The sequence below is a fragment of the Letharia lupina genome, assembly GCF_014066315.1.
Source record: "Letharia lupina isolate WasteWater1 chromosome Unknown contig_2, whole genome shotgun sequence".
Classification (NCBI taxonomy): Eukaryota; Fungi; Ascomycota; class Lecanoromycetes; order Lecanorales; family Parmeliaceae; genus Letharia; species Letharia lupina.
The window spans coordinates 887,637-914,787 of NW_023502971.1; the positions used below are offsets into that span (position 1 = coordinate 887,637).

General features: G+C 50.1%; 8 protein-coding genes across 8 annotated transcripts; 2 read left to right on the top strand and 6 right to left on the bottom strand.

The window, feature by feature from the left end:
- Window positions 1-49: 49 nt before the first annotated feature.
- On the bottom strand, window positions 50-3,872 carry HO133_004359 (uncharacterized protein; the record flags this gene model as incomplete). Its single annotated transcript, XM_037295277.1, has 7 exons — window positions 50-115; window positions 375-1,594; window positions 1,705-1,907; window positions 1,954-1,962; window positions 2,406-3,667; window positions 3,720-3,779; window positions 3,834-3,872. The coding sequence occupies 7 exons, from the start codon at window positions 3,870-3,872 to the stop codon at window positions 50-52; spliced, it is 2,859 nt and encodes a 952-aa protein (XP_037157278.1).
- A 694-nt stretch (window positions 3,873-4,566) lies between these two features.
- HO133_004360 (uncharacterized protein) lies at window positions 4,567-5,727 on the top strand (the record flags this gene model as incomplete). The annotated part of the gene is made up of 1 exon (XM_037295278.1): window positions 4,567-5,727. One exon carries the CDS (start codon window positions 4,567-4,569, stop codon window positions 5,725-5,727), a length of 1,161 nt encoding a protein of 386 aa, XP_037157279.1.
- An 858-nt stretch (window positions 5,728-6,585) lies between these two features.
- Window positions 6,586-8,579, bottom strand: HO133_004361 (uncharacterized protein; the record flags this gene model as incomplete). The annotated part of the gene is made up of 4 exons (XM_037295279.1): window positions 6,586-7,868; window positions 7,919-8,092; window positions 8,196-8,495; window positions 8,564-8,579. The coding sequence occupies 4 exons, from the start codon at window positions 8,577-8,579 to the stop codon at window positions 6,586-6,588; spliced, it is 1,773 nt and encodes a 590-aa protein (XP_037157280.1).
- A 1,315-nt stretch (window positions 8,580-9,894) lies between these two features.
- HO133_004362 (uncharacterized protein) lies at window positions 9,895-12,302 on the bottom strand (the record flags this gene model as incomplete). The annotated part of the gene is made up of 4 exons (XM_037295280.1): window positions 9,895-11,875; window positions 11,929-11,942; window positions 11,996-12,142; window positions 12,267-12,302. 4 exons carry the CDS (start codon window positions 12,300-12,302, stop codon window positions 9,895-9,897), a joined length of 2,178 nt encoding a protein of 725 aa, XP_037157281.1.
- Window positions 12,303-13,519: 1,217 nt separating this feature from the next.
- On the bottom strand, window positions 13,520-17,317 carry HO133_004363 (uncharacterized protein; the record flags this gene model as incomplete). Its single annotated transcript, XM_037295281.1, has 1 exon — window positions 13,520-17,317. The coding sequence occupies one exon, from the start codon at window positions 17,315-17,317 to the stop codon at window positions 13,520-13,522; it is 3,798 nt and encodes a 1,265-aa protein (XP_037157282.1).
- A 1,076-nt stretch (window positions 17,318-18,393) lies between these two features.
- Window positions 18,394-19,549, bottom strand: HO133_004364 (uncharacterized protein; the record flags this gene model as incomplete). The annotated part of the gene is made up of 6 exons (XM_037295282.1): window positions 18,394-18,467; window positions 18,516-18,563; window positions 18,617-18,883; window positions 18,951-19,030; window positions 19,152-19,460; window positions 19,518-19,549. The coding sequence occupies 6 exons, from the start codon at window positions 19,547-19,549 to the stop codon at window positions 18,394-18,396; spliced, it is 810 nt and encodes a 269-aa protein (XP_037157283.1).
- Window positions 19,550-19,801: 252 nt separating this feature from the next.
- On the bottom strand, window positions 19,802-23,248 carry HO133_004365 (uncharacterized protein; the record flags this gene model as incomplete). Its single annotated transcript, XM_037295283.1, has 1 exon — window positions 19,802-23,248. The coding sequence occupies one exon, from the start codon at window positions 23,246-23,248 to the stop codon at window positions 19,802-19,804; it is 3,447 nt and encodes a 1,148-aa protein (XP_037157284.1).
- Window positions 23,249-24,786: 1,538 nt separating this feature from the next.
- On the top strand, window positions 24,787-26,764 carry HO133_004366 (uncharacterized protein; the record flags this gene model as incomplete). The annotated part of the gene is made up of 5 exons (XM_037295284.1): window positions 24,787-24,942; window positions 25,014-25,296; window positions 25,355-25,485; window positions 25,537-26,193; window positions 26,246-26,764. 5 exons carry the CDS (start codon window positions 24,787-24,789, stop codon window positions 26,762-26,764), a joined length of 1,746 nt encoding a protein of 581 aa, XP_037157285.1.
- Between the last annotated feature and the right edge of the window lie 387 nt (window positions 26,765-27,151).

Consider the following 27,151-nt stretch of genomic DNA (forward strand, 5'->3'; position numbering starts at 1 on the left):
AATCGTGAACATGGTGGTCAATTACGACTACTCACCTGAGCGTCATTCCTTAACCATCCCCCACATCGATCACATACATTGTTTTCGCAGCCAAAACCTTGGGGCGTTTCCATAGCTGTCACTGAAATGCTTGGTTCCATCCCTCCACTGGCCCTCTCACCGTTACTTGGGTCGCAGCTTGTCCGCGTAGCTTCGTACCCTCCACCTAAAATAATAGCCTGCGCAGGTTTTGGAGTCAGTATGCCCTACTCAGAGTGAGAAGCCTGGGCCACGAGATACTCTTAAGAGGCAAAACACTCTTTTGCTTCCGAAACCTGTCATGGGGCATAAAAGTAGATATCGAATAAGAAGGAAATACTCCAAATGGTACGTACCAGATCCGTTTCAGTACTGTTGATTTGCCAACCGCTGATATCAGAGTCTTCACCCCACTCGTACACGTCAAGCGCCGCATAGTCCAAGTGAAGCAGCTGCCCAGCTCGCTGCGCAATATCCAGCCAAGTATGCGACGTATTCGGCTCGAAGCCAACGTGATGGAGGAAAAGGGTGGTCAGTGTATCCTTATGTCTGGCGAAGAAGTTGAGCAGTGTATCAGGATCGACGCGCACGCATCGAAGCTTCATTGCTACAAGAGCGGGCCAGGTATAGCTCAACAGCCGTTGAGTGTCATGCATATCGAAGGCGATTCTCCGTTGAGTCACTCCGAAAGTAAGGCGTTTGAGTCGGGTCATTGATGACAGTATCTGGAAAAGAGGTTCAAGATGTTTTCCACTATAATCGCGACCCTTGACTCTGGGGTTCAGATCAATCTGCAGATTGAGTTCTGTGAGATGGCTGAACACGCTCTGAGCATTCGTCGTGAACCTCGCTTGGTCTATGGCATTGGGTGCCACAAGCGAAGACAACGGCAAGCCCATCTTCAGTGGTCTAGGATGGCCCTGCCAATTTCCGATGTGCAATTCAGTGAGGCATACTTCTGCGGAAAAAAGGGCCTGGAAAAGATGCTGGACGCGGTGACTGCCCCACGGTTCGTAGTACGCCTTTTTCTCCTTATGATAAGACCAGTATGATGCAGCCACCTCAGTTTCAGCCAGGTCTCGGGCGTGAGGACCCGCCGGAATTGGAGGCCAGTAAAGGTGCGAGGGACCTCCAATGACAGATACTTTTTTGAGTCTCAAAAGTTGGGGTAGTCCTCGTAAGAGTACAGTGAGATCCTTTGAGGTGGCCCTTATTTGCTCCTGATCGCGGTAGCGCTGGCGAAAAGCATCGTGTGCTGCGACTTGTTCAGAACGAGACCACATGCGATGTTCCGCCAGTGCTGAGGAGTGTGGCTCTTGCTGGAGCAGCCTCTTCGGTAGCTGAGTGTCGTCGAAGACCAGGTGTTTCACAGATTCAGCAAGATGGGGATCCCGGACGATGTGTTCGAAATGTCTGATAGGTTCAGAACGGGAAGCAAAGTAGATCTGCTCAAAGACGTGCTCTATGCTGACGCTGGCCCAGCGTCTGCAGCACAGTCGGACGCGCTTCAGGATTCTTCGTGGAACTCTCCGAAAGATCTGGTGTAGTATCTCATTTGGGAGTTTGTCGATGTGACCTAATGTATAATTCAGTTTACAGTGTCTCTGTAGATGAAGAATGTGGTGTGGTGTTTATGTGTAGTGGTACAAGGCCACGAAGACGTAGAAGATTCAACGAGGTTAGCACCCAGAGTGACAGGCGAATCCACAATTTTGCCATCCAGTAAATTCAAGAAATGAAAATGCAAGAAAACAGTCTTGCTACTCACAAGTCTGGATTGCCACCAGTAAGCTGCTGGTCGAAGCCATGCTGTTTGATGTACTATGGTGCTACCAAGCCGAGAGTCGGTTTTCGGCACAGTACCAGAGTCTGATATGATGGACATTAGCCTTGACAACATAAGATACGTGTCTCGTTCGGGTTTAGAAGACTCACCTGAAGTGTCTAAATAGTGGTCTGATCACAGTTGTTTGGAGGGGGGAAGGAGGATTAGAGGGGGAGTGGTACTGGAATAGTGCCGGAGAAGCATTCCGCCGTCAACAAATGGGGTTTATCCGCATCAATTGGTCAGGACCCGAGGATTTGGACCTCGGATTGTCGAATTGAAGGGGCGAAGTCCCGGAACATTCAACAATAGACTTGGTAAGCGAGCCACGCGTTCGTGACATGGCCGTGGACAGTGACAGCCTCAATATCGTGAGGGTAAAGTACCGATCAGCAGGATCAGCGACGTTTTCGGTAGAGAACCATCATTAAGACGTATAAGAGTGAAGAGAACGCCTGACAAACGCTAATTCGAGCATGCAACTGGGGTATATGGCCATGATTAGACCAGAGGTGACGTAGTCTTAGAATTCAAGCACATACGTTTTCTTCAGACCAGTCACGAATGAAGCTTCCGCATTCTCTCTTCCAACTCCCTTACCCAGCCTTCAACGGTCTCGGTGTTCCCCTTCACCGTTTGCTCTCCCTGCTTCATTGCATTTTCCACTTTCTTCAACCCTTCGCACCAGCCTTGCAGCTCTTGCTTTGTATCCTCTTGTTGCATCTCCAGCTTTGCCAAAGTTTGGCTTGCCGTTGCAGCATCAGCGTGGATTGAACGCAGAGACCTCAGTCTATCCAGCACGGACGGCAATAGCGGCGCTAGCGACTCGATAGTAGATAGAGTGCCGTAGAGTGCATTAATCTTCGATCTTTGCTCAGCGTATTCAAGAACGTCCGCGTCTTTCGCTGGATCGTTCAGCGAAGGAGACTCTTCGCCCGAGGGACTGAGAGCTTCTTGCACTGCTTTCGCGGCTTTCCTGGATTGCTCGAGCTTCTCCGCATCTTGCGTCAATTGCCTTACTTTTCGGCTGACCTTATCGAGCGACGTGTCCGTAGAATTGGAGAGGGTGGACAACTGCTTTTCCAAGGTATCCAGGGCTGGAAGAACGGCTTTCAAGGGTGATCTGTCCTGTGTAGGCAACGGAATGGCATCGAGGCCTAACGCAGCCTCGATCAATGTCAAACGCGAATCAAAGTCAGCTACCTTGGAGAGCGTATGTTCCTCTTGATAGGTGGGTGCGTAGGTGACTGTATACGTAGAGGTGGCTGCGTTCTGCTGCGCTGGCCGAGACCCTGGTCCATCCTGTGAGTACACTGAGGTCCCTACTGGTTTTGTTGTGGCCACGAGTCTCTTTGTTAGGCGACCCGCAGCGCCGGCACCACCGTCAGTATCAGGTGAGTCTACGCTCTCCAGGATCTGATCCAAAGTATCCAAGTTCTCGGCTTCATGCTGCGGCTCTTGGGAAGCTCCATCCTCTTTCTTTGCCCTTCTTTGCGCGAACTCTCCTTTGACTTCGGCCACTTCCTTTCGTAGCCGTGCGAGCTTCCTCTCCAACGACTCCGGTTCCTCGTCGCTGGAGATCTCGATTCCATTGATAAGGCCGTTGATCTCGAGCCCATCTTTCGGCCTCTTCCTACTAGAAGATCGATAAGATCTCCGTTTGCTGCTGATTCGACTTGAAGATGGGGGGTCGCGCTCTCCTATCGGCAGGAAATGTGTTCGAGCTTCGTCTGCATCTAGGCGATGACGCACAATCCCGCTGGCTTCGTCTTCGTCTTCATGGTAGGAGGATGCAGGAGATTCGGAGCGGAAGGTGGTAACAGTCTGACGGATAGTCAACGCGTATGAAGATTGTCTAGCATGTTTTAAAACTCACAGGGTGTGTGGATGTGTCTTCCGTAAGCTCTGGAGTCTCATAGATATCAGGTGCAGGATCCTAGAAGGCAGATGAGCGCTTGATTTAATCAGTTCACAGAGGCGTAGCATTCACCAGATCTGGAAGACCAGCGTAATTTCGGACAGTGGACATACTGAGAATTCTGAAGGGTAAGGTACGAAGCAGCAGTGGGTTCCTTTTCTTTGATCTTTTTGATTTACACCTCAATGCTCCTTCCTTTTGTTCTCCACTCGTGACTCGAGAAACTCAAAGACGCGCCTCGGATATAAGGCCTTAGCGCCGGGCGACTGTGGTGGAGCTGCACCCTATAACCGTCTTATGTTTCTCGACAGTTGGCATCATCTTTTCTTTGAGACTGAGTGAGTCTCGGGAAAAGATGCGTGTGCGCATACGCCTCCGCCTCCGCCTCCCTTGTGACCCAGCTCGCCCATTTGCTGAAGACAACAGCTCTTTTGTGCACTGCGTGTTCCGCATACGAGTAATGCATCCTTCCATAGCATTTTGCTGCTCACCGTCTACCTCTTGCATTTTCTCATTTCCCTGCGTGCAACGCTCAACCCGGTCTAGAATCATGCAGTTGTGTTGCATCTGATGTATGCGGTGTGCCAGCTGGTGTTGATCTAGAATGTTTTAAGTCCCTAATTGCAGCATGCGTCAATGCCTTTCATCCACCCCGAAAGTCAAATGACGAAGCTTTCCCCGCAATCCTTCCGCGGGACAAGGCGGATGCGTTTTCATAATTCCATGTTTGGCTCTTGCTTCTTGCCTTTTGTCTTCAGAAAACATTTGTCGTTGAGTCGACTTCATTTAAGCAGGCACGATAATCATGGCAGGCGACGAGATCAAACCTCAGGCGCACCCTCCCCTGAAAATCCCCCAATCCAACGCTACCGTGGAAGTGTCCATTATCAATACCACCACCGATATCGTCGTGCCGGCCAAAGCCTTTGTTGAACCCGTACAGAATGGGCATGAATACATGAATATGCCGACCTTCGCTTTCTTGATTGAGAACAAGAAGTTGGGCAAAACCATCATGTTCGACCTTGGATGCCGGAAGGACTGGTGGAACCATTCCCCAGGCTCCTACGCCTCACTCAAGAACGGTATACCCGGCCTCAACATTCCAAAAAACGTCAACGAGATTCTGCGCGAGGGTGGGGTGGACGACAAAAAGATTGATGCCGTCGTATGGAGCCATTGGCATTGGGATCACACGGGAGATCTTTCTCTGTTTCCACACTCTACAGATTTATATGTTGGCCCTGGATTCAAGGAGAACTTCATGCCAGGCTATCCTACCAACAAGGACTGCCCAGTACTTGACAAGGACTTCAAGGGTCGCGCCGTCCACGAAGTCTCCTTCGACACCAATGACAAAATTGGCGCTTTTCCTTCCCATGACCTCTTCGGAGACGGTAGCTTCTACATCCTCGATGTGCCAGGACATGCTATCGGACACATTTCGGGCCTCGCGCGCACAACGTCCGATACCTTCGTGTTCATGGGTGGCGACATCTGCCACTTCGGCGGCTCCTACAGGCCAACCGTCTATGCGCCGATGCCCGGCACCATCCCGTCCTCTGTCCCCCTGGATCGTCGTCTCCCTAGCCCTTGTCCATGTTCATTCTTTGCAGGTAGTCATCATGACCCTGAGAACCTGCGAACTTCAGCATTCTACAATGTAACGCAAGAGCCTGGAGGCTGGTACGTCGATCCTCCAACTGCACAAAAGAGCGTGAAGCGCTTGGAGGTGTTTGATGCGGATGAGAATGTTTTTGTTTGCGTGGCGCACGATGGTGGGTTGATTCCTGTTGTGGATTGGTTTCCAAACGGAACGATCAACGACTGGAAGAAGAAGGGGTGGAAAGAGAGGAGTCAGTGGGGATTCTTGAACGAATTGCCGGTCGATGGACAGCCGGGGAGGCCGTGGATTGCTCCTGGACTGGTGAAAGAGGGGAAGGTCATGAGCAAGGAAGAATTGTAGATGAACACTCCTCAGTCAGCTGGCTCTGGAGTGCAGCTGTAAGCTTGAAAGTTTCACTTGTATTTGTTCCTTTCTAATTGACCGGTGCTGCAGGCGTGTAGTGGATTTGAGCGTCCCTTTTGTGGAGCTGGTCGATCGCCCCTCTCTGGAGGGATCCCGGGAGACTTCCGATTCGAGTCTGCGTTTGAGCAGTGGTTTTTTCTTCCTCTTCGTGCCAGAGCAGTGGCTTTGGATCTTTGCGGCCAATTCTTTCATTTCTTGTGGCGAGATGGATTCGGCGGTTCTGTGGCTGGCGGTTGGTAAGTTAGTCGTGAGGAAGCTTGCCCCCCACCCCCCTTTTTCTTTTCTTTCTTTCTCTCCTTGTTTCGGAAAACTCGATCGAGAGATGATTGTGGACTGTTGAGCCAGAGAGAGCGCGAGAGAGAGAGAGAGAGAAAGAAAGAGTGAGAGAAAATGTAGTGATGCCTTAGTCTGTCTATCATGCTGGATTTACGTCACCTGAGATGCCACATCGAACCCGCGTCCCAAAACCATGAGAGCTCGAACGGTGCAGTGGTTTACACGTCGCGTGTGTCAGCAGAGTAGAGCAGGCACCGGTGTCGTCACGGATGCTTGCACTTGGGGGTCTGTGCTGCGGGAGAGGCTTGCTTGACGCCCTCTACCATATGTCCTGGAGGCCTTGGTTCGAGTCTGAGTTTTCGTTTGAGCGTCTCTTGTTTGGCTTGTCCGCTTGTTTTGCTGCTTTTATTATGAAGTTGCAGGCTTCAACGCCGATATGTGCAAGGCTTCGGGGAGAGGTGAGCTGGCCGGAAGTGAGGCATGGTAAGAAGGTGTCAGTTGATGCAATTGTATGCTTCTTCAGCCTTCCATAGCCTGCTCAGGCTCAACGGGGGTACCCCCAGGCATTCCCGCCTTCTTCAAAATCCGAATCCTCGGCTCCATCTTCATCCTCACCCACCACCCCTTCGTGACGAATTTCCTGGTCACACTTTCCAATCTCCCCAGACTCATCTCCCTCACGCATTGCCTCGCCGTTCCTAGCCCATCTTTTCTCCACCGACTCTCCGTCCACAGTTTCTGCACTGCGCGCACATCCTCCATTGCCTGTTCCCAACCCTCATCAGGCCTCATGATCGCAACCCCGGCGTAACCCTCCACGGTACTCAAGACATGCCAACTCCCAATGACCCTTTCAGGCCGCTCAGCAAGCGCATAATCAAAGCCCTCCCAAAATAGCGGATCCAGTAGCTTCTCTTCTTCTTCTGTCTTATCATACACCCAAAATGCACCCTGCGCATCGGCCAACACAGGCGGCGCGCGTTCCATAAATCTTGTCACGCCAGTCATACAAGCCAGCGTGTCCATATGCACCTTCACTACCCCAGTATCGTTACCTGCAAGTGCATGCAAGCGATTCAACGCTTCAGCACCAGGGTAGTTGAGACGGGAGACAGCTAGCATACCCAAACTCGCCATGAAAGACGCAAGCGTGGATGCAACCAGGGCAAGGGAGAGCACGCGGTAAACGAACGATTTTGCGCGGCGCGTCCAAATCCAGCTTGCGCCTGCCGAGGCAACGGCGAGAAAAGACGGGATGATGTAGATGATGAAGCGCCACTCTTTGTGCGGCTGGGAGCTGTAAACCGCCACAAAGAGTAGATTCGGGAGGAGGATGTCGAGGGCCTGACGGCGCAGGATCGATATGCTGAGAGTAAAGGGAAGACAGATCTGATAGAGAAACGGATTGAACAGGAGGCGTGGGAGGGCCGAGGTGAAGTAGAAATGCCATGGAGAAGTGCCCCAGTTGGAAGATTGCTTTTCGACGATGTTGTAGATGAAGCCGGTCAGCTCGGGCCAGAGTGGCCAGCGCTGCCAGAAGAAACTGTCGACAGGGACTGTGAGGGTGAGACCGATGAACGCACCCAGAAGGCCGGCTGGAATGATTGAAAGGATTGGGAGGCGGACGTATGGTCGAAAATACAAGTAGAGAGTCTGAGATGCGAGGAGGACGGCGATCTCGGAGCGGAAGACAGTGCCAGCAATGGTGAGGAGAGTAAGAGCGAGTTCCTGCCGTCGCCTGCTTGATCGAGCAGCCGGACTTCCAACTGCATGAGGGAGGAGATTGCGCATGGCCAAAGTTGCTGATGGCGGTCAGAATGCTCCGCCGATCTCTAGAGGTTCATGTACTCACTCAATCCGAAAGCAAAGAAATTTGGCAACGTTCTCGACGCATAATACATCATATGGAACTGGCTTGCCTGGAATACGGTATACCAATTCGCAGCATTTCTGCCAAAAGCTCTGGCAACTCCATTGCGGAACACCATCAAGCAGCAGGCGTTATATAGTCCAAGCACAGTTCTAACTACACGGATCAACGATTAGCCTCTGCTATTCCCCGTTGCTTCTCTGGCCCAAGACTTCGCCATAGGCCTCCCTAACCATTCACATCCCGACTTGAGACTCACCGACCAACTGTCCCCTGACCTCTCCACCATGACCGGCTCCGAAGCGCAGAAAGGGCCAACTCACTCCCGCCAATGACAACGGGCCGACGAAAGTCCTCGGCACCGAGCCCGTGAACGTAAGATGGTCATAGTGCTCTCGCAGCCATAAGCCTGTATGCTCCCATGTCGTGCCCCACGGTATGCCGTAAGTCAGGATGTCGTGAGTAGCTTGTATGTTGAAAGACTCCTCGACTTTAGTGTAGGGCGCGAGAAAGAGGTGGATGAGGATGACGGATGGGATGAGGAGGGAGAGGAGTGTATCTGCTTATTGAGTCAGCTTGACATTGCTGCTATAGAGGTACGTGGGCCATTCGTCGATGGTTGCATACCTATGAGATGCCGCATTGCGGCCAATGCTCGTAGCTTTGCTTATCATTATGGACAGACAGCTAGCTACGGGGGTTGTCGACATCGATACGCGCGGAGCTCCCCAGTCTTGGCATCGCGCCCACCCCTGTCAGCCCTGCAAGGCATAGCTGCACTTTCTCCGCAGAGGCCAAACAAATACGCGCGAGCTTCCAATCTTTCCTCCAAGCCGCCTCACACTCCCTTCCAGCATCGAAATGATGCTTTTCGGCTTGGGCAACCTCTTCTATGGTATGTCCGGTCATTCCCCAGACGGGTCATGGCCAAAGCTCACCGTATTCGCAGTGTCAATCCTCCTCGTGAACGCCGTCGCCGTATTATCAGAGGACAGATTCCTTGCGCGCAGTAAGCATTCCATTGGCCGTGGGTGGTGATTGCGTGCTGGGAAATGGAGGTGGCTGATGAAGGGCAGTTGGATGGGGTAACGCACCCACCGAACCATCCTTCGGCGGTTCCAGTGATGCCGCGAGCGTGAAGGGGAAAATGATTAATCTGATCAGTAGTGTCCGGACGCTCATGAGGAGTAAGTCTGCCTCCATGATACGTATCTTTCGTGGCTCAGGGGTGATGTTCTGGGATGCTAGTTATGTTTGTCTTTTGGGGCGGAAGTAGGTACAAGGGAGGAACTCGTTGGAAGACTGTTGTCGGTTTATGATGCTGGGCGTGATTTGAACGAACGAATGGAAATCATGCTAACGAGTGCTTGTGCGATCTAGTACCGCTGATAGTGATCAATACCCTAGTGATAGTCTACGAGCTCGTGCTTGGGTGAGCTGTTGAGCAAGGGGGCGACCGTCCTGGGAAGCTAGAGCCAGGAGAAAGTTTGAGATACCCACTAAGACGACTTCTGTGCCAGAGTATGAGGCGATAATCGAGAGGCAACAGTCGACATCCTTGGTCTTTGGAATAGATGCTATCATGAGCTATGACGGTATCAGGCAGACATTCGTGGAAGACATTTTCGCTTCGCGACAAAGTGTGTGTTTGAATGTATGTATTGTACAACCATGTCTAGACCGAAAGTTGCTTTCTCATGTTGAATCCACAATGAGACGGGAGACGTCTTCTGCAGAAGTGTCTGCCAAAATGAAGATATCTATCCGGTAGATTCAGCATATCCAACTTTTGTCATCCATTGCCATAATATTTCCTATATTCGGTGTGCCTCACATTCACCAAACTCCACCCAGTGGTATCATGATGTAAATGCATGGCTCAATCTAACAGCAGACAAGAACTGTACATGCGGTAGATGTGAAGAAAAGGGCCCCCCTTTTTCAAGTGTTGATTAGTATTACAACATCATATTAGAAGTCTTCTTTCTCAAGCTGCTAAACCGGTTCCTTGATTTATCGGTCGGTGTCGTCGCCTCTGCGCCATTTTCCTCTGCGAATGGCTCATCTTTGCTAGATTCCCTGGAGCCCCCAAATAATTTCGACTTGCGGAAGCTTTTGCTACTCGACTTGAACCTGCTTAGGCCTCCTGTGGGGATAGGAACAGGGGTAGAAACACCGTCTTTGTTGCCACTCTCCGCAGCGACACGCTGATCCTCTTCCGCCTTCGACGCTTTGCTAGCTTGTATGGCGGCTTTCGTATCTGCGTCCGCCTTCTTCATTCCCTCCTTCCGCTTGACTTCGAGGCTCTTTAACCGTTCCCGTTCAGCTTTCTCTTCTTGTCTCCCGGTAATTTTGGCCACTGCTTTTCGTTCCTTTTCTTCCTTGAGTCGCTCCTTTTTCGACTTGATGTCTTCGTTTGGTGTTCGTGATGGTACTTGGGGCAGTGCGGTGACTTCGGACGGCGATGTGGATAATTTTATTGGTTGTGGAGGCTCCGTGACTGCCTTGTCGAGGCTTGCGTACCCATTCGTATCCTCATCTGACGTTGGCGTCACGGCGCTCTTTACATGCTGGATACCGTTCATGAAGCCATTGGTCTTGAGGCCTAGTCCCACGGGTTCTTTCGGTATTTCCACAACCGCTTTGGCAGCAGCTGCCAAGCTCTCGGCGTCCTGTTCTCTCTTCACAGCTTCTAGCGTTGTTTCCTGATAAAAAAGTACGTATGCACAAGCCAGCCCTGGTCGATCGCCGAAAAAGTTTTGGACGTAGCTCTTGTCGACAGGCTCGACCATTTCGTCATCAAACAGCAGCCATCCTCGTTCTTCTGTCTTCACAATCGAGATATAGTGCCCATGGTAGGGCCCTCCTCCAATGTGCACTACCACAGCATAAAGTTCGTACAGCCGATCTGGATCCTCTGCATCGTCTGTCGTGTTGAAAAGGCGTAAATGATAAGGGTATACCACCCGATGAAATAGCTTTTGTAATCGTTGAAGATCCTCCGTGTACTTGAACCGCTTCAGATGCAAAGCTAAGATTCTGGGCAATCTTTTGATTTTCATGCGTTTCTCCGCTTCTTGCAGGCCACCACATCGATCACAGTGGAATTTGTTCCTTTCGCACAGCATCTCTTCCGCAGAGAATTTCCTTAAACACGCCGTCACCGAAGAATGTTCGTCCAAATCTACAGAGAGATCCAAAAACGCTTCGTCACGCTGCGACACGTTTTCACAAGTCAGACATTTCGTTTCCGATGTCAAAGTGCCTTCGAAAAGTTCGTGTACCCATCCTGTCGTGCTGGATGTTGTTTTCGTCATCGCCGATGCAAGCGCTTTTTCAAAACCAGTCTTCTCCGCATGACCGTTCGTGCCCTTTTCTTCCTCGAGCCTCTTTGAATGAACCTCCACATTTGCTACAACCTCATTCAGAAGAAGATTCAGGAATTCGTGAGCGTCCTGGTGCATCGCGCTCCGGAACATTTCATTTTCCCGCCTGAGAACCTCCAGAAATTTAGTCGGGCTCACCACACCAACATTGGATTTATGAGCCAGAAGTGCCTCGAAGATGTCTTTAAGAGATGTGAACAGGGATTCGGGCATTCCATAAGCGGCCGCATTATCATTACCCATAGAAAGCGTAGGCCCCCTGGCTTGCGCCACTCTCTTCTTAAAATCTGGATGTTCTTTGTCTTCAGGTTTTGGTGTGGGAGGCGGCCCTCCTGGATTTCGCGCGGAATTTTGTACGGGTTGCTGTTTCATGAGTTTGGTGGGCGTCAGAGAGGGGTGGTTTGGAGGGAGTATGACTGCGTCAGGATCTATTCGTGCTTGTCCTGTCGAGGTGGTGGTAACGGACTCCAATGGCGAACGTTTTGGGTAGTTGATAACCTGTTCTCGAAAAGGTACCGAGTAATATAAACATTGTAGAATCGAATTGCAATAGCTGGGACAAGTAAGCATCTTGTCTCTGGGCCTTAGCACTACGACTCGACATACCATGTGTTTCCGAACTGTGAGCACACTGTCAGTAGATTCATACATATCTCCATCGCCTGAAGCTTACATTTTCCAAGCCCCAAAACTTATCACTGCCATTATCCCGTGAAGGCCCCAGAGGTAGATCTAATAGGTATTTCTCAAGCGGTGTTATTTGAAGAGCGTTGGGATCTTTCTTGGCCGGGGATGAGCCAGCTGATGGACTCGACGTTCCCTAAGTCAGACGGATGGGTTAGACCTCTCAGCTTACATTGGCGCATACAGACATTTCCATTCTCGTATGTTGAGAAGACAGTGCATGGATGTCTCTTGTGATGCGAGTGAGAAGGAATACTCACAGCACCAGATCGCATCCGATTGAAGAATGAGGACATATTGATAGAGGAGGGGCCGATGGCCCTTTTGGTGGGGCGTGGAAAGTGTTGGGCTGCTCAAGCGCGCGGGTCAAGGTGAAAGACGAGCTGCTGTATATGGATGCCTGCACATCTGGACTGGTGGAGAGGGAGGTTGGACGATGGGGAAGGTTTGTCTCATGGGGATTTCGGTCAGCGAGGCAGCAAAAGCACGAGGCAGTAGTAGGTAATGCTGTTTGGGAGCGGGAGCTGGGAGCCTTGTGTGGGGGGGGCGTGGTGTTGCGGCGTTGAGTAGCGGGGCGATTATTATTATTATCTAGCTTGATTGCGGGATGCCGCTGACGATCTGCGGGTGTTGAGAGTATCCGAGTCCGTTAAGAACTTATCAATCGGACTACCAAAAAAGAAAAGAAAATAAGAAGATGCTCATAGACACAATATATGGATGAATGTACAGAGTCAAGATTACTCTCTATATCTTTGGCAAGTGTTTCAAGATGGGCACTGTATAGGGGTTTTCGAAGATACATGCGGGTTTTTTTCCTCCGTTCGTTGTTGATTCAGAGATCTGACATCCTGTTCGTCGCTCAAAGAGGGGTCCGGTTAGCGAAAGCCATGTGGGAGAGATCAGGGTCCCGCTAGACCTATAATCGACAGGTTGATGACCCGGGAAAATGGTTAGCGCTGCAGGGATCTCCTTGTTGGAATGTCGAGCCGTCTAACAGGGGAAAATATGTACCTACATCCAATGTACTGTACCTACATATTATCTATAGATTATCTACTCGTACCTACTTTTGTAATCCGCAACCTTACTTCAACTTCTGGATACAAAAAACGTGTGGGTTGATGCAAGTACCTTACTCTACCAACTTCATCCAAAATATCGCACCCATAATCATTATCAAACAAAGCGAAGAAAAGAACCCCGCTAATATACATAGTCGACAAGAAGGACCGGGCGACCAAACCAAACCTTGCTCCAGCGGAACAATTCGTACCGGACCCGAAGCCATGACAGACAGAAATTCATGGTGGATCTGCATCGCTCGGGTAAATGATTGTGCCTATGAGTGATGGCTAAAATGTTCGACCCCTTGCGAGTCCAAGGCAATTGGTGATGACAGTGAAGGAAATACCGGAGATGGGGAAAGAGCAGGACAAAATACAAGTCATGGTATTAGAAGTCTACCACCAAAGCTCCAGGCATGCTCTCATACGCCGAGCGATACACCTGATCATATCTCAACATTGGAATCCGAGTCTTCGGCGTATCCTGACATCTTCTTCCCTCTCCTCTCCTGGTCATCGCCGAAATCCCCATGAACGCCCAACGTTCTCCACATAGCCTGCTCTTCCTGGTCGGACAGCACACCTGGATGCCGTTGTACGTATTGCTTCCGCACTTCCATCGCCTTTTCATCCCACGATGCCAACCGCGCTTCGAAAGTCGCTGCCTCCTCCAGATTCGCCTTCCTATTGCTTTCCGTTTGTTCAAAGTACGGTCTCTTGGCCTCGTCGCTTGCTTCTCGCCATATCTGACCTACCATTGCGCGTATTTCATTCCGTTCAGCTTTCTTGTTTGGATCTCCTGATCGTAGAAGATGCGCTTCATCGCAAACTTTCTTCACTTCGGCCCAGTTGTCTTTCGTGAACAATAGGAATGGGTTCGATCCAGGCTTTCCTGGTGGTGATGGACGGAAGCCGAGCTCGTTCAATATCGCTTGTAGAATGTCGCTTTCGAAGGCCTCAAGGCGCGCTTGTTTGACATCTTCCGCTTCACTGGGCGCTGGGTCCGGTGCTCTCATTGCTGGACCCGGTACTCTAGTTGCTGGATCCTTAGGTCGATACTGCTGAGGAGGTTCAGCTGTTACTACGTCTGTCTCGGCGGGCCATGGAACCAGTGGGCTAGGAACCTCGATGGGTCCTAGCAGGTCATCGATGATTTCGGAAGCAGCCCGCAAGCCTGATATGTATGCACCATGCACGGTGGCCGGATGGGTGGCACAGGTAGCCTCACCCGCGAAATGCAAAGTGCCTATTGGTGCTGCCATAGCCTCGTAGTCTCCGGGCAAGGATGTGGCGCCGACGTACGAGTAGCTACCGCGAGCAAAGCGGTCTTTGCCCCAGCGAGTGACGATTGTTTCTATGGGCTGCGGTACTATTGTCTGCTTGAATATTTTTGCTAGTTCCTGGGTAACCTCAGCGACTAGCTCTGCATCACTTGAACTTTCGGCTTGATGAGCAGCATCGCCTGCCATGAGCGAGATGAGGACTGGGCGACCAGTAGTCTTGATGCAATTCCAGAAGAAATAGAAGCGTCCTCTGTTGGCAATGTAGTCCTCTTGATCCAGACTATCATGCACTTCGGGTTCTCGAAGGAGACCGAACATATCTTGATCCACTTTCCAGAATGGCTTATCGTAGACAAGGATGACTTTGTTCAAGGTTCCAAAACCCAAGCGCTGTATTGGCCCGATCTTCCAATCAGGTAGTGGTGGATCAAATTTGACATTTCCATCCTTCAATACGCCCAAAGGAGTCGTCAGGACGATATGGTCTGCATCAAAACTGTCTCCATTCTCGCATGATACTTTCGTAACTCCGCTTGCAAAATGATTGTCTGCGTTATACTCAATGTGCTTCACGATTTTCCGGGTGCGAAGATCGAGTTTCGTTGGAGAAAGCAAAATACCACGAGGAACCTGCTGATAGCCACCGATGACTTGTGCGTGGACTCCTTCAAACTCGTTGCCAGCGTCTTGATCCCAGCCTCCAAGACTGAGTTTGCCAACGTTGGCCGCATTCGCATACTCAAGGTTGGCGTAATGCCAATTGATGAGGCGCAGATCTTGTGGGGAAAGATCAAGCAGAAACTGATACTGTTTCACCGCCTCATCCATGGCTGCGCCTAATGTAGGATACTTCGAAGCTTTGGCAACGACATCCAAATTGAGATCGTTGTACGCTAGCACATTCGAAGCTAACTTCCAGCCCATAGCTTCAGCAGCTTGGGCAGGGGGTTCCTTTTTGCGTGGGCCTGGTATCAAATGTGCTTTTCCTGTGAGCTTGTCCATCCCAGCAGGAACATTCTCTGTTGCATGGTTGTTGTCGCTTGCTGTGAGCAGCTCTTCTTCAATTGAACTGATTGGCGGACCACCCTCTCGGTTTGGGTCTCGTCCCGCCTCGATCATTTCTTTGTCCCCTTCGACTGTCACTGGAGGAGGCATCCTATGACGGTAAACGCTCGCTCGGTCGAGAACATCGTTGTAAAGCTTCTCCGCCATTTGGTCTCTTTTTTCATTCACGACATTGCCATCTATATCGTGTAGCGTAGAGTTGTCTTTCAAAGCATAGTAATGTAGAGCCAATTGGCCTCTCACTATCATGCTCATGGGATTGCCGTGATCGAATCCAATAATTATATGTGCGCCCATTTCTGCGGTGCTCCTGTTTTGGTCAGGTATGCCGCTAGCCTTTTGCCCCTTGAGAGGATGCGAATACACTCTTCCACCAACTCTGTTGCGGCCTTCAAGCAGTACCACATTTGGCGGTTCTTCGCCTATTGAGGTCCATCTATCGCGGTAATGGCCAAAAAGGCCTTCCAACTGCCTTGCGCATCCCAAGCCAGACATACCAGCTCCAATCACAACAATTGTCTTTCGTTTATACCGTTTGGATACGTATCTCTTGACACGAATGTTCGACGCTTCGGGTGGTTCAACACATCCGAAGTTGATGTAACCTTTCCTTACAAGCCACTCATACGCAACATCTGCCAAGCCTAGCCACCGGGAGGCGAGAGCACAACCAGCGGCTTCCTCTGCAGTCACACTGACCAGTGGATTCCTTACCCACAGCCGCAATATACGGTTTCGTATGTTCAAATACGCAGACACATGAAGGTGACAGATATGATTTCGAAGGAGCTGGTATTCGTCCGGATGCAACGCGAATGGGTTAAGTCTCGATGAGTACGCAGCATGAACGCCTTGTTGAGCTAGGATAGTAGGCGGTAGATTAGTGGGTATAGAAGTTCTGGGAGAAAGATCCGCGAAGCGAAGCATTCTCCCTTTTGGTACAGTTCGGCGCTGTGCCGGTTTTGGGATTGCCTTTGGAGGTTTCATCGCTGGTGGAGTTTCTAATGCCGCCTGAATTTTCAAGTTCTGTGGGGTTGTGGATTTTGCTGGAGTTGGTAGGGATGAGAGACTGGAAGAAGGAGACACAGCCTTTAGCATATCAAACGGAAGATTAGTCTCTTCTATTGATTCCCTTAAGTTGGAGGGTCCTGTAGATGTGAGAGAAGACGGCCCTGAAACTCCCGAAGGAGTACTGCTCATCCTTGGGGTTTCCGAAACATCATCAGAGCGAGAATCAGCACCATCGGCTTCCAGTTCAAAGACTGGCCTGATTGCCGTTGGAGACAGCATGACTACTGCCTTGGATGGAAAAGTATCATAAATTTCGTCGTCAACCTCTGGCCCGGAGCTCACGCTTACGGCCTTCGAAGCAGTACCGCCCATGAATTCCGTTAGTATTCGTCCATCAGTACTGCCGTCCGCTTCCGGCCCAGAGCTCATGTCCATGTTTTCCGAAAATTCGTCATCCATGTCCGAACCTGTGTCCATTGCTTCTGATAGATCATCCTGTAAGTTTTCCGGATGTTGTGATGGAACTATATGACTGTTGACTGCCTGATGATACCTGTTTGGTTCAGATACCGAAGGCCCACGAAAGCTTTCCCTGCCAGGCAGCAGATCAAAACCGTAGCCTGGAGAAGGAGCGAACGACTGATTTGGTTGACGTCCAACACCCAGATGATGATACTGGTAAGGGAGAATTTGGGGGTTTGCAAATGAAACTGAGCCGCCTTGGCTAGTCGTCCTTGATAGAGACTTTGGTGCAGAATTCGCAAAATACTGTGCCAGCGAAATCTTTGAAATCTTCTTCTTATTATCGAGAAGCTCAAAGTTCTTGTCGAACACGAGCTCACCGTCCCGAACGTGACCTTTTTGGAAGGCTTTCCCGGACGACATATCTCATATAGAGCGTGGATACGGAGAAAATTGTGTGGAAAGGTTCACCGCTGTGTTTCATTCGCTCTGAAAGAGTCGGTCAATGATACTGGTCCCTATCCACAGCTATTAGCTTCTGTGGGTATATTCGGCTCTTACTGGGGTCAAGCTTACGATATGTGCTGGCACGCACGAAATGGAGAGCCGTTGGTTATTCATCTAGGTCTCTGAATATAAATTTGAAAGGAAAGGACTGTACAATGATTGATTTGAAGCAATCCGTAAGGGTGTCACCGTAGAGGTGGTGGGATATGTGTGTTAGTGATAGAGAGCCGCCTTCCTTTTCCTGCCACCGTCTAGCGCTAGTCTCGGTTCGAGATTTCAACGACATCTCGTCCAGCGACACCATCCACAGTTCCAATCTGGTGACATTTCATACTCTGCTGCCCTTTTAGCGCTTCCCGAGCGCATAAATCGTGTCCAGCGTGTCATAAATCCTAAGCTTGCGATGCTTCCGGTGGCTTTTGACCTCATCTTCAGCATACATGTCCTTATCTCTGGAGACCCCACCCTTGCAACTCTGATATCCCCATAACTTCGGTTCCTATACGTTACTCTCCAGGCCTTACTCAATATTCTTAAGACATTAGCTAACGGACCAGATTAATCAGTCCTCTTCCGCTCAAGCCTCGATAATGATCACCTGAACCCGAGAACATTGGACAGCTTAGATTGCGGGCAGAGCCGACTCCACCAATACACATTCATACAAATTTTACGAATCTCGTGCATTTGGAGTCCCAGGGTCGCTCTTATGTCATGACTGGATACGTGTGTAAAAGGTGGTTGTCGCAAATCTTGAACTATCTGCTGCGTCGACAGCCAAAACCAGCAAACCTCAACCGTACAAGAGCAAAGTGCAGAGTTTGGGTTTTGCAGCCCCCAACCACTGATTATCTATGCGCCTTAGGACACATAAGGTATCTTGATGACGTTGCGTCAGGCGTGGCCAGCTACTATGCTGTAATTCCGATTTCTAGCACTGCTATCTACACTACATGCTCCCGGAGAGCCTTGTGCATCAGGACTCGTGTCTATCACCGCTTCATCGAATTGATCATCTCTTGATGTGTGGCCTTCTCCCTGTTCGCCTCGGTCAAAGGTGGTATGCCTGCAACGTGGTAAGTGGAAGGCCGACGAGAAGAGCAAGGTAACATACTTCGGAGGTCTCCCACAACATCTTTCGCTTTTCCGAAATAGACCTCCTCTATTTACGAATGTTAGCATTGTCTGGAATGCGAATAAAAGGCATGCACATACGCAGCAGATTCCTCATCTTCAATTCCATATCCTCCACCAGCTTCCCCACGTTCACAATATGGCTGGAGTCATCGGTCACTGGCATGTCTTGCTCGATCTGTCTTGTCATGTTGCCGCTTAGATCCATATCCCCCAGTGCATCACTCCCCGTACTTAGGCGTAATATGACTGTGCTCGTAAGCTTGTAGTGTGACGTTCGGGCACGATCGATGGACTCAAAGACGTGTATCGAATCCCAGCCTCCTTCACTCTTCCCCGTCGGCGTAGCTGCAAATATTCATATTAGTTTTTCAGCCCTTGCATTCGTTCCAGAATTGGAGCCAAGCAGACTTACTCTTCTTCAGTAGTACCACCCCAGCGAACCCATCATCCAAATCCCAGAAGTAGACACTGCTCACACCACCTTCGTAGTATCTAGAAGAAAGACACGTACAAAGTTAGTAGATAGAATTTCAACTGAATTTGCGTGTTGAGCACTAATCCTTTAGCAGGATCTTTTCCGTGCCACCAATCAGACAGAAGCAAAAGTACTCACAACTCTCGATAAACATCCACCGCCTCCCCCATGCCCACCTCCAACTTTCTCACCCTCTCACTCGGCTTAGCCCCCTCCTCTTCCCCCTCAATCGCAGGCTCAAATTCATTACTCCACGGACTCCTCCAACTATCCCCATCCCGATTATAGTCACATAGCAGATAATCCCTGCCGGTTTTCTTGCAGCGGCGTACTTCAAGTGGTTGATCGACGCTGGAAAGGAGTTCTTCGGTTAGGTCTGGTGCGAGGGCGCAGATGCGGGTGAGGTTGGCGGATGTGTTGGAAGGGGGGAGACGGCGGAGGAGGTCGCTAGGCGTTGGTTAGTAGGCATACGGTAGGATAATGGGGAGGGGAATCTATTTGTACAGGGCGCTGTCAAATTGGCCGTCGGCGGACATTGTGGGCAGCGAAATGGGAGCAGGACTGAATGATCGGAGGGACGTGTCGTGTTTACAAGATGGTTTCAGAAGTTTACTTTGACTTGGTTTCTCTCGGCCGAACTTGGTTGCTCGACATCCATAGCAACTTTGCTCAGTTTCTCTATCGGGTATCTAAATGCAGGACGCTAACAAGCATTTCATGAAGCCATCTGAGCCTTTGAGTTCGAATCCCTCACGGCTGCCAATTCCCACACACGCGTGCCTGATACATTATTCGTCCTCACTGTCATCCTGGACCACTTTTCTTCTGCCTCTTCGCTGCAAAGTTTCGTGACGCAGTTGCTCATTCGATCGCTTTGAAAGTGCCACTGACCTTATAGACCCGCCCTTTTGAACCAGCGTGCCGAAATCTGGAAGGCCATCGTCCGAGTCCGCATCGCTGTGGACTAATACTTCTCCCGGCTCATTAAACTGTATGTCGCCCTTCTGCAATGACGGCGGTGAGGACTTGGAGGATGCGATATCTAAGTCTATGTCTTCGCCCATATCGTCATTGAGGAAATCGTTCAGGCTATCGTCAGATGCTAGTTCGTTGGTCGAAGATAAGGTAAGAGAAGCATTTCTGGGCATTGCATTTTGCCTTCTTTTCGCGGGTGATATCCTTCGTGTTGTCTCTAAAATTGAAGCTTTACTTCCGCATGATGATTGTGAGGAAGGCTCATCTGCTGGCGAAGATCTGAAGTGCAAGGCCCGTGTCTCCGCCTGCACCCGGCCGACTTCTTCATCTTGAGAATGCAGATTTCCCTTGTACCATTCATGTGCGTGCGGTGAGATATTGTGTATTGCTTTTAGCATGCTGACCGCCCTCTTCGTAACATGACCATGACCAAGATGCTTCGTTGGGCGTAAAGATCTTTGCAAATCCGGGAAAGCATCCACACGAGGTACCTCAACGATCTGGGGGGCATCGCCTTTGATATCCAAGTATCGGCGCTCGAACTCTCTTTCTTGGGCTGGAGTCAAAAGAACTTCCTCAAGGGACGGTAGTGGTTCAGGTGAAGGCACACTCGGGCGACCATTTTTAGCAGGAACTCTGGTAGGCCGCACACCCTCTTTGTCTTCGTCTTCTCCCATACGGGACGCTTTCACGAACCCAGTACGTACACCGTCCGGCATGTGGAATTTCTTAGCAGGTCTCTTCGGCGGTTTCCTGCCTCTCTTGGTAGGTTCCGGTAGATCGGCCTGGGTATTCTCAGGAGGTATTTCAACAATCTTCTTATCAACGACAGGCACGATGTCGCGAGGGACAATTCGTCTCGACTCTTCGTCGTGAAAATTGAACCTTGTGCCTGAAGCGATTTCCTTCTGCATCTTTTGGTAGTTGTCCTTAGCTTTAATGAAGTTGTCTTCTTCCTTGCCTTTCATCAAGGTTACAACGATGTTCCCAGCTCGCTTCCTACCCGTCCGTCCCATTCGTTGCAACATCCTGATCGGTGAAGCAGAGGCATCATAGCAGACAATCAGGTCTACCTCACCAATGTCCAGACCTTCCTCGCCAATGGATGTGGCAACAAGAGTGTTGTAAATACCCGTCTGGAACTTTTTGATGACATCCAGTTGCTTCTTCTGGTCCATTCCATCGGAGCCCTTAGAATTTGCTTGTCCTACGAAGACATGTGGTCTGATCATAGGATCGTTGCGCTTGAGGACCCGAGCGATCTCTTCTGCGCTGTCTCGATAGTGAGAAAAGACCATGACACGAGTACTTGAAGGATCTGAAGCTCCTCGTCCGTCTCCAGCGTCCAAAAAGTGGTTCATCACAACGCTCTGTAGATATTCCAGTTTTGGGTGACCAATGAAATCCGGGTTGTTGATCCAGATCTGGACTCTGGACATCATAGTCTGGAACGGCTCGGCCTCATTGATCTGTTTGGCATATTTGCCACCTTTCTTTCCATCGCTGTGAATTTCATTTCTGAAAGCCAAGACTTTATGGTAGAAAGGACCGATCCCGTGAAACTTGAGCAGTTCGGTGCCATGAGATAGGCTAGCAAGGAGGGAGAATATCGTGTTCACCATACCCTTCACCCCCATGTTGGCTTTTCTTCCAGCGTCAGAGCTCATCCATCTAGTGCGAGCTTGATTGCAGCCGAAGGGAGTCAAAGTCATTGGGTCTCTGGCCCAGTATGCGTTCATTCCGGTCAACTTGTCGAGCACAGGCTGTAAAGCCCTAGAGAACAGTTCCATGACCATGACCATCTCATCAGAATTCTCAAACAGTATGGTCTCGATCTTACGCGAGTGCACGTACTGCCGGATGTCGATGGATTCCTCGGTTCTTATTTCGACTCTCGAAATTCCGAGGCCATCAATGACTTCTTGAACTTTCTCAATCGACGCTCCTGGCGTGGCCGTTAGTGCCAATACTCGGAAGCTCGAGTTGAAGCGCTTGAGGAAGTTGACGACTTCAACGTAAGCATAGCCTCCAGTCGCACGGTGAGCTTCATCGACGACAAGAAGCACAAGTCTTTTTGGGTCGCAAATTCCCGTTTTTAGGTCATTGATAATAGTCTGAGGCGTCATGAAGAAAACCCTCTTATTCTGCCATTCCTCTGCGCGTAGTCCAGGAGAGATACCACCAGTAAGCATCGTCGTAGCCGACCGTGGAATGCCAGCAATGTCGAAGCAGGCTTTGACTTGCTGAGAAACGAGAGGTTTTGTGGGAGCCACGAACACAATTTGCGATTCGGTGGTCCATCGAAACCAATTGAGCATTATAGTTGCCGCAATGAATGTCTTGCCAAGTCCAGTTGGTAAAGCGACGAGCATATTGTGGTATAAACCCCTTGCGACGATGCTATATTGGTAATCGCGAATAGTGCCCAAGTTTATTGGATAGACCCAAGTAGCCAGTGCCTCTCGGTCCAACTTGTGGTGGGTTGGGGTTTCCTCTCTATTTGCCATTGGCCAATTGTGTTTCCTCGACGATTGCGTTTGTGACGGGACTCCTTGAACCTGGGTCCCGAACAAGGTGGTTTGTCGAAGATTCGCAAGAGGTGCAGCTAGCCTGTGATTTTGCAAAGGTTGAGAAGGGTACTCTTGCTGCGACGAGATGAATATTGGCTCTCTAGACGCAACTTTGGAAAGACCATTGGGTGAGGAGAATGCGTCAGATGGTAAATCAGCCAGCACATCCTCATAGCTCTCATCCAGGCCGAAATCGTCATCAGCCTCTTCGCGTTCTTGAGGCTGAAATAGTACACGCCTCTCAACTTGATCTTGTCTGGTGGAAGTCGTATTGACATGCGGGTTCCTTGGCGTATGTTGCTTGGGGCCTTCTCGTTGAATAGTCATTGACGGTGGCGATGGCTTTCTTGGCTTGTGCCAATGGAACTGGTCAATTCGATAAGGACTTGAGGACCTCTGAGGCGGTTGAGTAAAGAAGGCGTCAGAGGGCAATTCCGAGTTCTTCGGAATGTGAATCTTGTATTTTGACTTGGGCTTTGCGTTCTCTCCATCTTCGTTGTCGTTTTTCTCCGTCGCGTGAAGGTCTTGGGCTGAAGTACCAGAAGCAGCAAAGAAGTCACCCTCCCCGGTCGAATCTGCATCAGTGCCATAGTCAGACGAGACAACTTTCCGCCGCTTGGCTGGACGTTGTACTGGTTGGGGAGAAGTATGGTCCTCGTCATCGGAATCTTCCAGACTCTCGGACGCCATGAATACCGTCTACGGCAAGTAGAAGACCGCAAAGCCTGTTTGTAAAGTAATGCATTGTTTGGTCTTGGCCTCACTGGATTTACGCGCCTGCGCGTTAGACGCGACGAGCAGGGATCCTTCGGAACCTCGAGAATTAAACCTTGGGAAGAGCCAGAAAGTGATTGACTCACTTGAACAACACAATGCTGGTCAACACAATGTTGATCAACATAGCCATGAAAATCGAAAGCCAATTGCTAAACACAACAGTGTCGAGACACTTGCAGCATCTGATACACAGTCGGCAAATCAGAGGCCGGTTGATCTGCAGCCAGGACTATTACCACTGGTGGCTACTGGGTCTCCAGAGTCTTCAGGGTCTACACTCCATTCCTTCGTCTTTGCCATTATCTGCGTTCTACAAAATCGAAGTTGTGTGAAAGACGTTTCGTCGACTTTCCCACAGAAGCCTCGGTATGTCCGCAGTTGACAAGTTGAAGTTGGCCGAAGAGAAAAATAAAGCGGCCAATGAGGGCATGACAGGCACGAACGCAAATATCACGGTAGCGGTGGCTGTCCAGCCGAGCAAGATCTAGGGGCCTCTGGGGCTGGAAACAAGATTCTCAGCTTGCACAACAAGCAGGTGAAAGACTCCTCGAAAGACGAGAAACCCATACTGTCAGGATCAAAAGCTTGGTCCTCTTTTCTCGCTCTGCCCACCGGACTGCATATTCAGACTGTCCTAAACCTCGCTGATAGCATCAACCCAGGCCCCCTCAATAAAATCTTGACGTCAACAGATACTTCCGATGAATAATTTGCTCTACTGACGTACATACCTGGGATAATACGCTTCTCGAAAACAAGCAATTCAAGGCCGGTGACCGCCTTTATGGTTTCCTCATGCTCGAGGACCGCCTTCACGCACTTTTAAAAATTCTTAAAAATATCAAAATCGCAATTCATATTCTTTTAAAAAAAAATCGAGTTTTTTATTATAATGTTGTGGAATAATAATTTATAAAGATTAAGTTTTAGAGATTGCAAATCCTAGTGAATACGAGTACTCCAAATTGCCGCACACACGTGTTGCTTTCTAACCATGAGAAGCAGCGCTTGAACTTAAGACTTCGAGTATCTGGATTATCAAACTGGTTTGAAACTGTAGCATGCTGTGCGATCTGGCCAGAAGAAAGTGCGCGACGAGGATGTAGAAGCGATACAACATACATGTGTAGACAAAACTTGAAACAACATTTTCAAAGGACTCATCAGCCGCGAGACGCTTCATCCCCAACTCCTACTTTATTGTCGTGAGGACTTGGCGCCCACAGTACCTTTCCCAAAGTGGCTAGTGTAGCCGCGGGTAACTTCTTCGAAATTCTGTGGAGCTTCGAAGAGCCATGCTGTCCTTTTGTAACATCCGCCTAATTGAAAGCAATCTCTTCCCCAGTCTGCTTTTACTTCTTCATTCAACTCCAGAATCATTGATCCTTCTGCTATCTGTCCATTCGTACCGTATTTAAAGGCCACCCTGCTTCAGTTAGCAGCTTGACAAGATGCGTGTGAACGCTGTCCTTGCTACAGCTCTTTACTCTTCGGCTGCTCTACTCGGCCAGGTCCGAGCGGACGACACCGATGACGCTGTCGAGTCTTCATCGACCTCAATAGAGGAGACGAGCACTACCTCAGCCATCGAGAAGCCGACCTTCACTGTAGGATCCCCCCCCCCAGCACAAGCAATGCTTGGTCACTCCCTATGTGAGCACATGCTAAAGTCTCACAGCCTTCCAAAATCAAAGCAGACTTTTTCGAACAATTCACAGACGATTGGGACTCACGGTGGAAACCCTCCCACGCAAAGAAAGAAGATTCTAAGACCACCGAAGAATGGGCATACGTCGGCGAGTGGGCGGTTGAGGAGCCCCATGTCTTCAAGGCCATTGAGCAAGATAAGGGTTTGGTTGTAAAAAATCCAGCAGCCCATCATGCCATATCCGCCAAGTTTCCCAAAAAGATCGACAACAAGAAGAATACCCTTGTTGTTCAGTATGAGGTCAAGTTACAAAGTAAGCGTCAATCTGCCTCGGTCGTGGTTCGAAGTAGGGGAGCTAATGGCATATATAGACGGTCTTGAATGTGGTGGTGCATATATGAAGCTTCTCCAGGACAACAAGGCTCTACACGCGGAGGAATTCTCCAACGCCTCTCCTTATGTCATCATGTTTGGCCCCGATAAGTGCGGTGCCACGAACAAGGTAAGCAATGCTCGGTCTGCTATGCGAAGAACCGCTAACCGGTAACTTTAGGTCCACTTCATCTTCAAGCACAAGAACCCAAAGACTGGAGAATACGAGGAGAAGCATCTCAAGAGCGCCCCAACAGCGAAGATCACTAAGGGTACTACCAATCTCTACACGCTCATCGTCTACGAAGACAATGAATTCGAAATCAAGATCAACGGCGAATCAAGCAAGAAGGGCAACCTTCTCGAAGATTTCACGCCATCCGTGAACCCGGACAAAGAAATCGACGACCCCAAGGACACCAAGCCCGAGGATTGGGTCGACGAGGCCAGAATCGCCGACCCAGAAGCTACCAAGCCTGAAGATTGGGATGAGGACGCTCCATTTGAGATCATCGACGAGGAAGCTACTAAGCCTGACGACTGGCTCGAGGATGAGCCTACCATGGTCTCAGACCCAGAGGCTGAGAAGCCAGAAGATTGGGATGATGAGGAAGATGGTGACTGGATCCCACCCACGGTTCCAAACCCCAAATGTGAGGAAGTCTCTGGCTGCGGTAAATGGGAGCCACCAACCAAGAAAAACCCTGCCTACAAAGGCAAATGGACTCCTGAGTACATTGATAACCCAGCATACAAGGGTGTTTGGGCACCAGCGAAGATCCCTAACCCTGATTACTTTGAGGACAAGACGCCCTCCAAGTTCGAGCCCATGGGCGCTGTGAGTACTCTATTGCCCATTAACTTTAGCAACAGCCACTAATACATTTTAGATCGGGTTTGAAATCTGGACAATGCAGAGCGACATCCTTTTCGATAACATCTACATTGGCCACTCCGTCGGGGACGCAGAGAAACTCAAAGCCGAAACCTACGACGTCAAGCACGCCATCGAAGTAGCAGAAGAGGAAGCCAGCAAGCCACCACCAGCAAAGGAATCGCCCAAGTCTCCGATGGATCTCAAATTCATGGACGACCCAGTCCACTACGTCCGCGAGAAGGTTGACCTTTTCTGGGCCATAGCTAAGAACGACCCCGTCGAAGCCGTGAAGGCTCTTCCTGAAGTCGCTGGCGGAATCGGTGCTTTGGCTGTGACAGTCATTGCATTGATTGTTGGTATCATTGGCCTCTCAGCCGCTCCACCACCCCAGGTGCAGAAAGCAGCGGAGAAAGTAAAGCAAAGCGCCATGGACACCAAGGATCAAGTAGTCGACGCAGCTAGCACTGCCACTGAGAAATCTCAAGCGGAGCTCAACAAGAGAACTACGCGATCATCAGGACCTGCGGAGTGATTGTAAGCAGATCGGTGCCTGAACTTTGTACCTAGGGGAGGAAGAAGAGTGAAGGTGCGGTGGCTGGACTGGTGAGCGGGCAGATGCATCAGTACTAGCGCAGGTCAATCAGCTGTTGGGATCGGTCTTGTCATGCTGTTCTTCTACCAGGAGTCTGTATACTATTTGCGGAGAACAATGCTAAGAAAAGTCTGCATGAGGCAATGCCGTACACATTGCACACTTCGTCAACCTTGCTATTGCACGTAGCGTACAGGAAAGAATTATCGAGATAGGTGTTCAGAGCTTAGGTAAGAGAATCTCGCGCCGTTTTCGTTTTATCCATACTCGTATAAAGACGCTCGCTGTGCACTATCTAGCCGTGCTGTGCATAAAGCCTCAAGAACG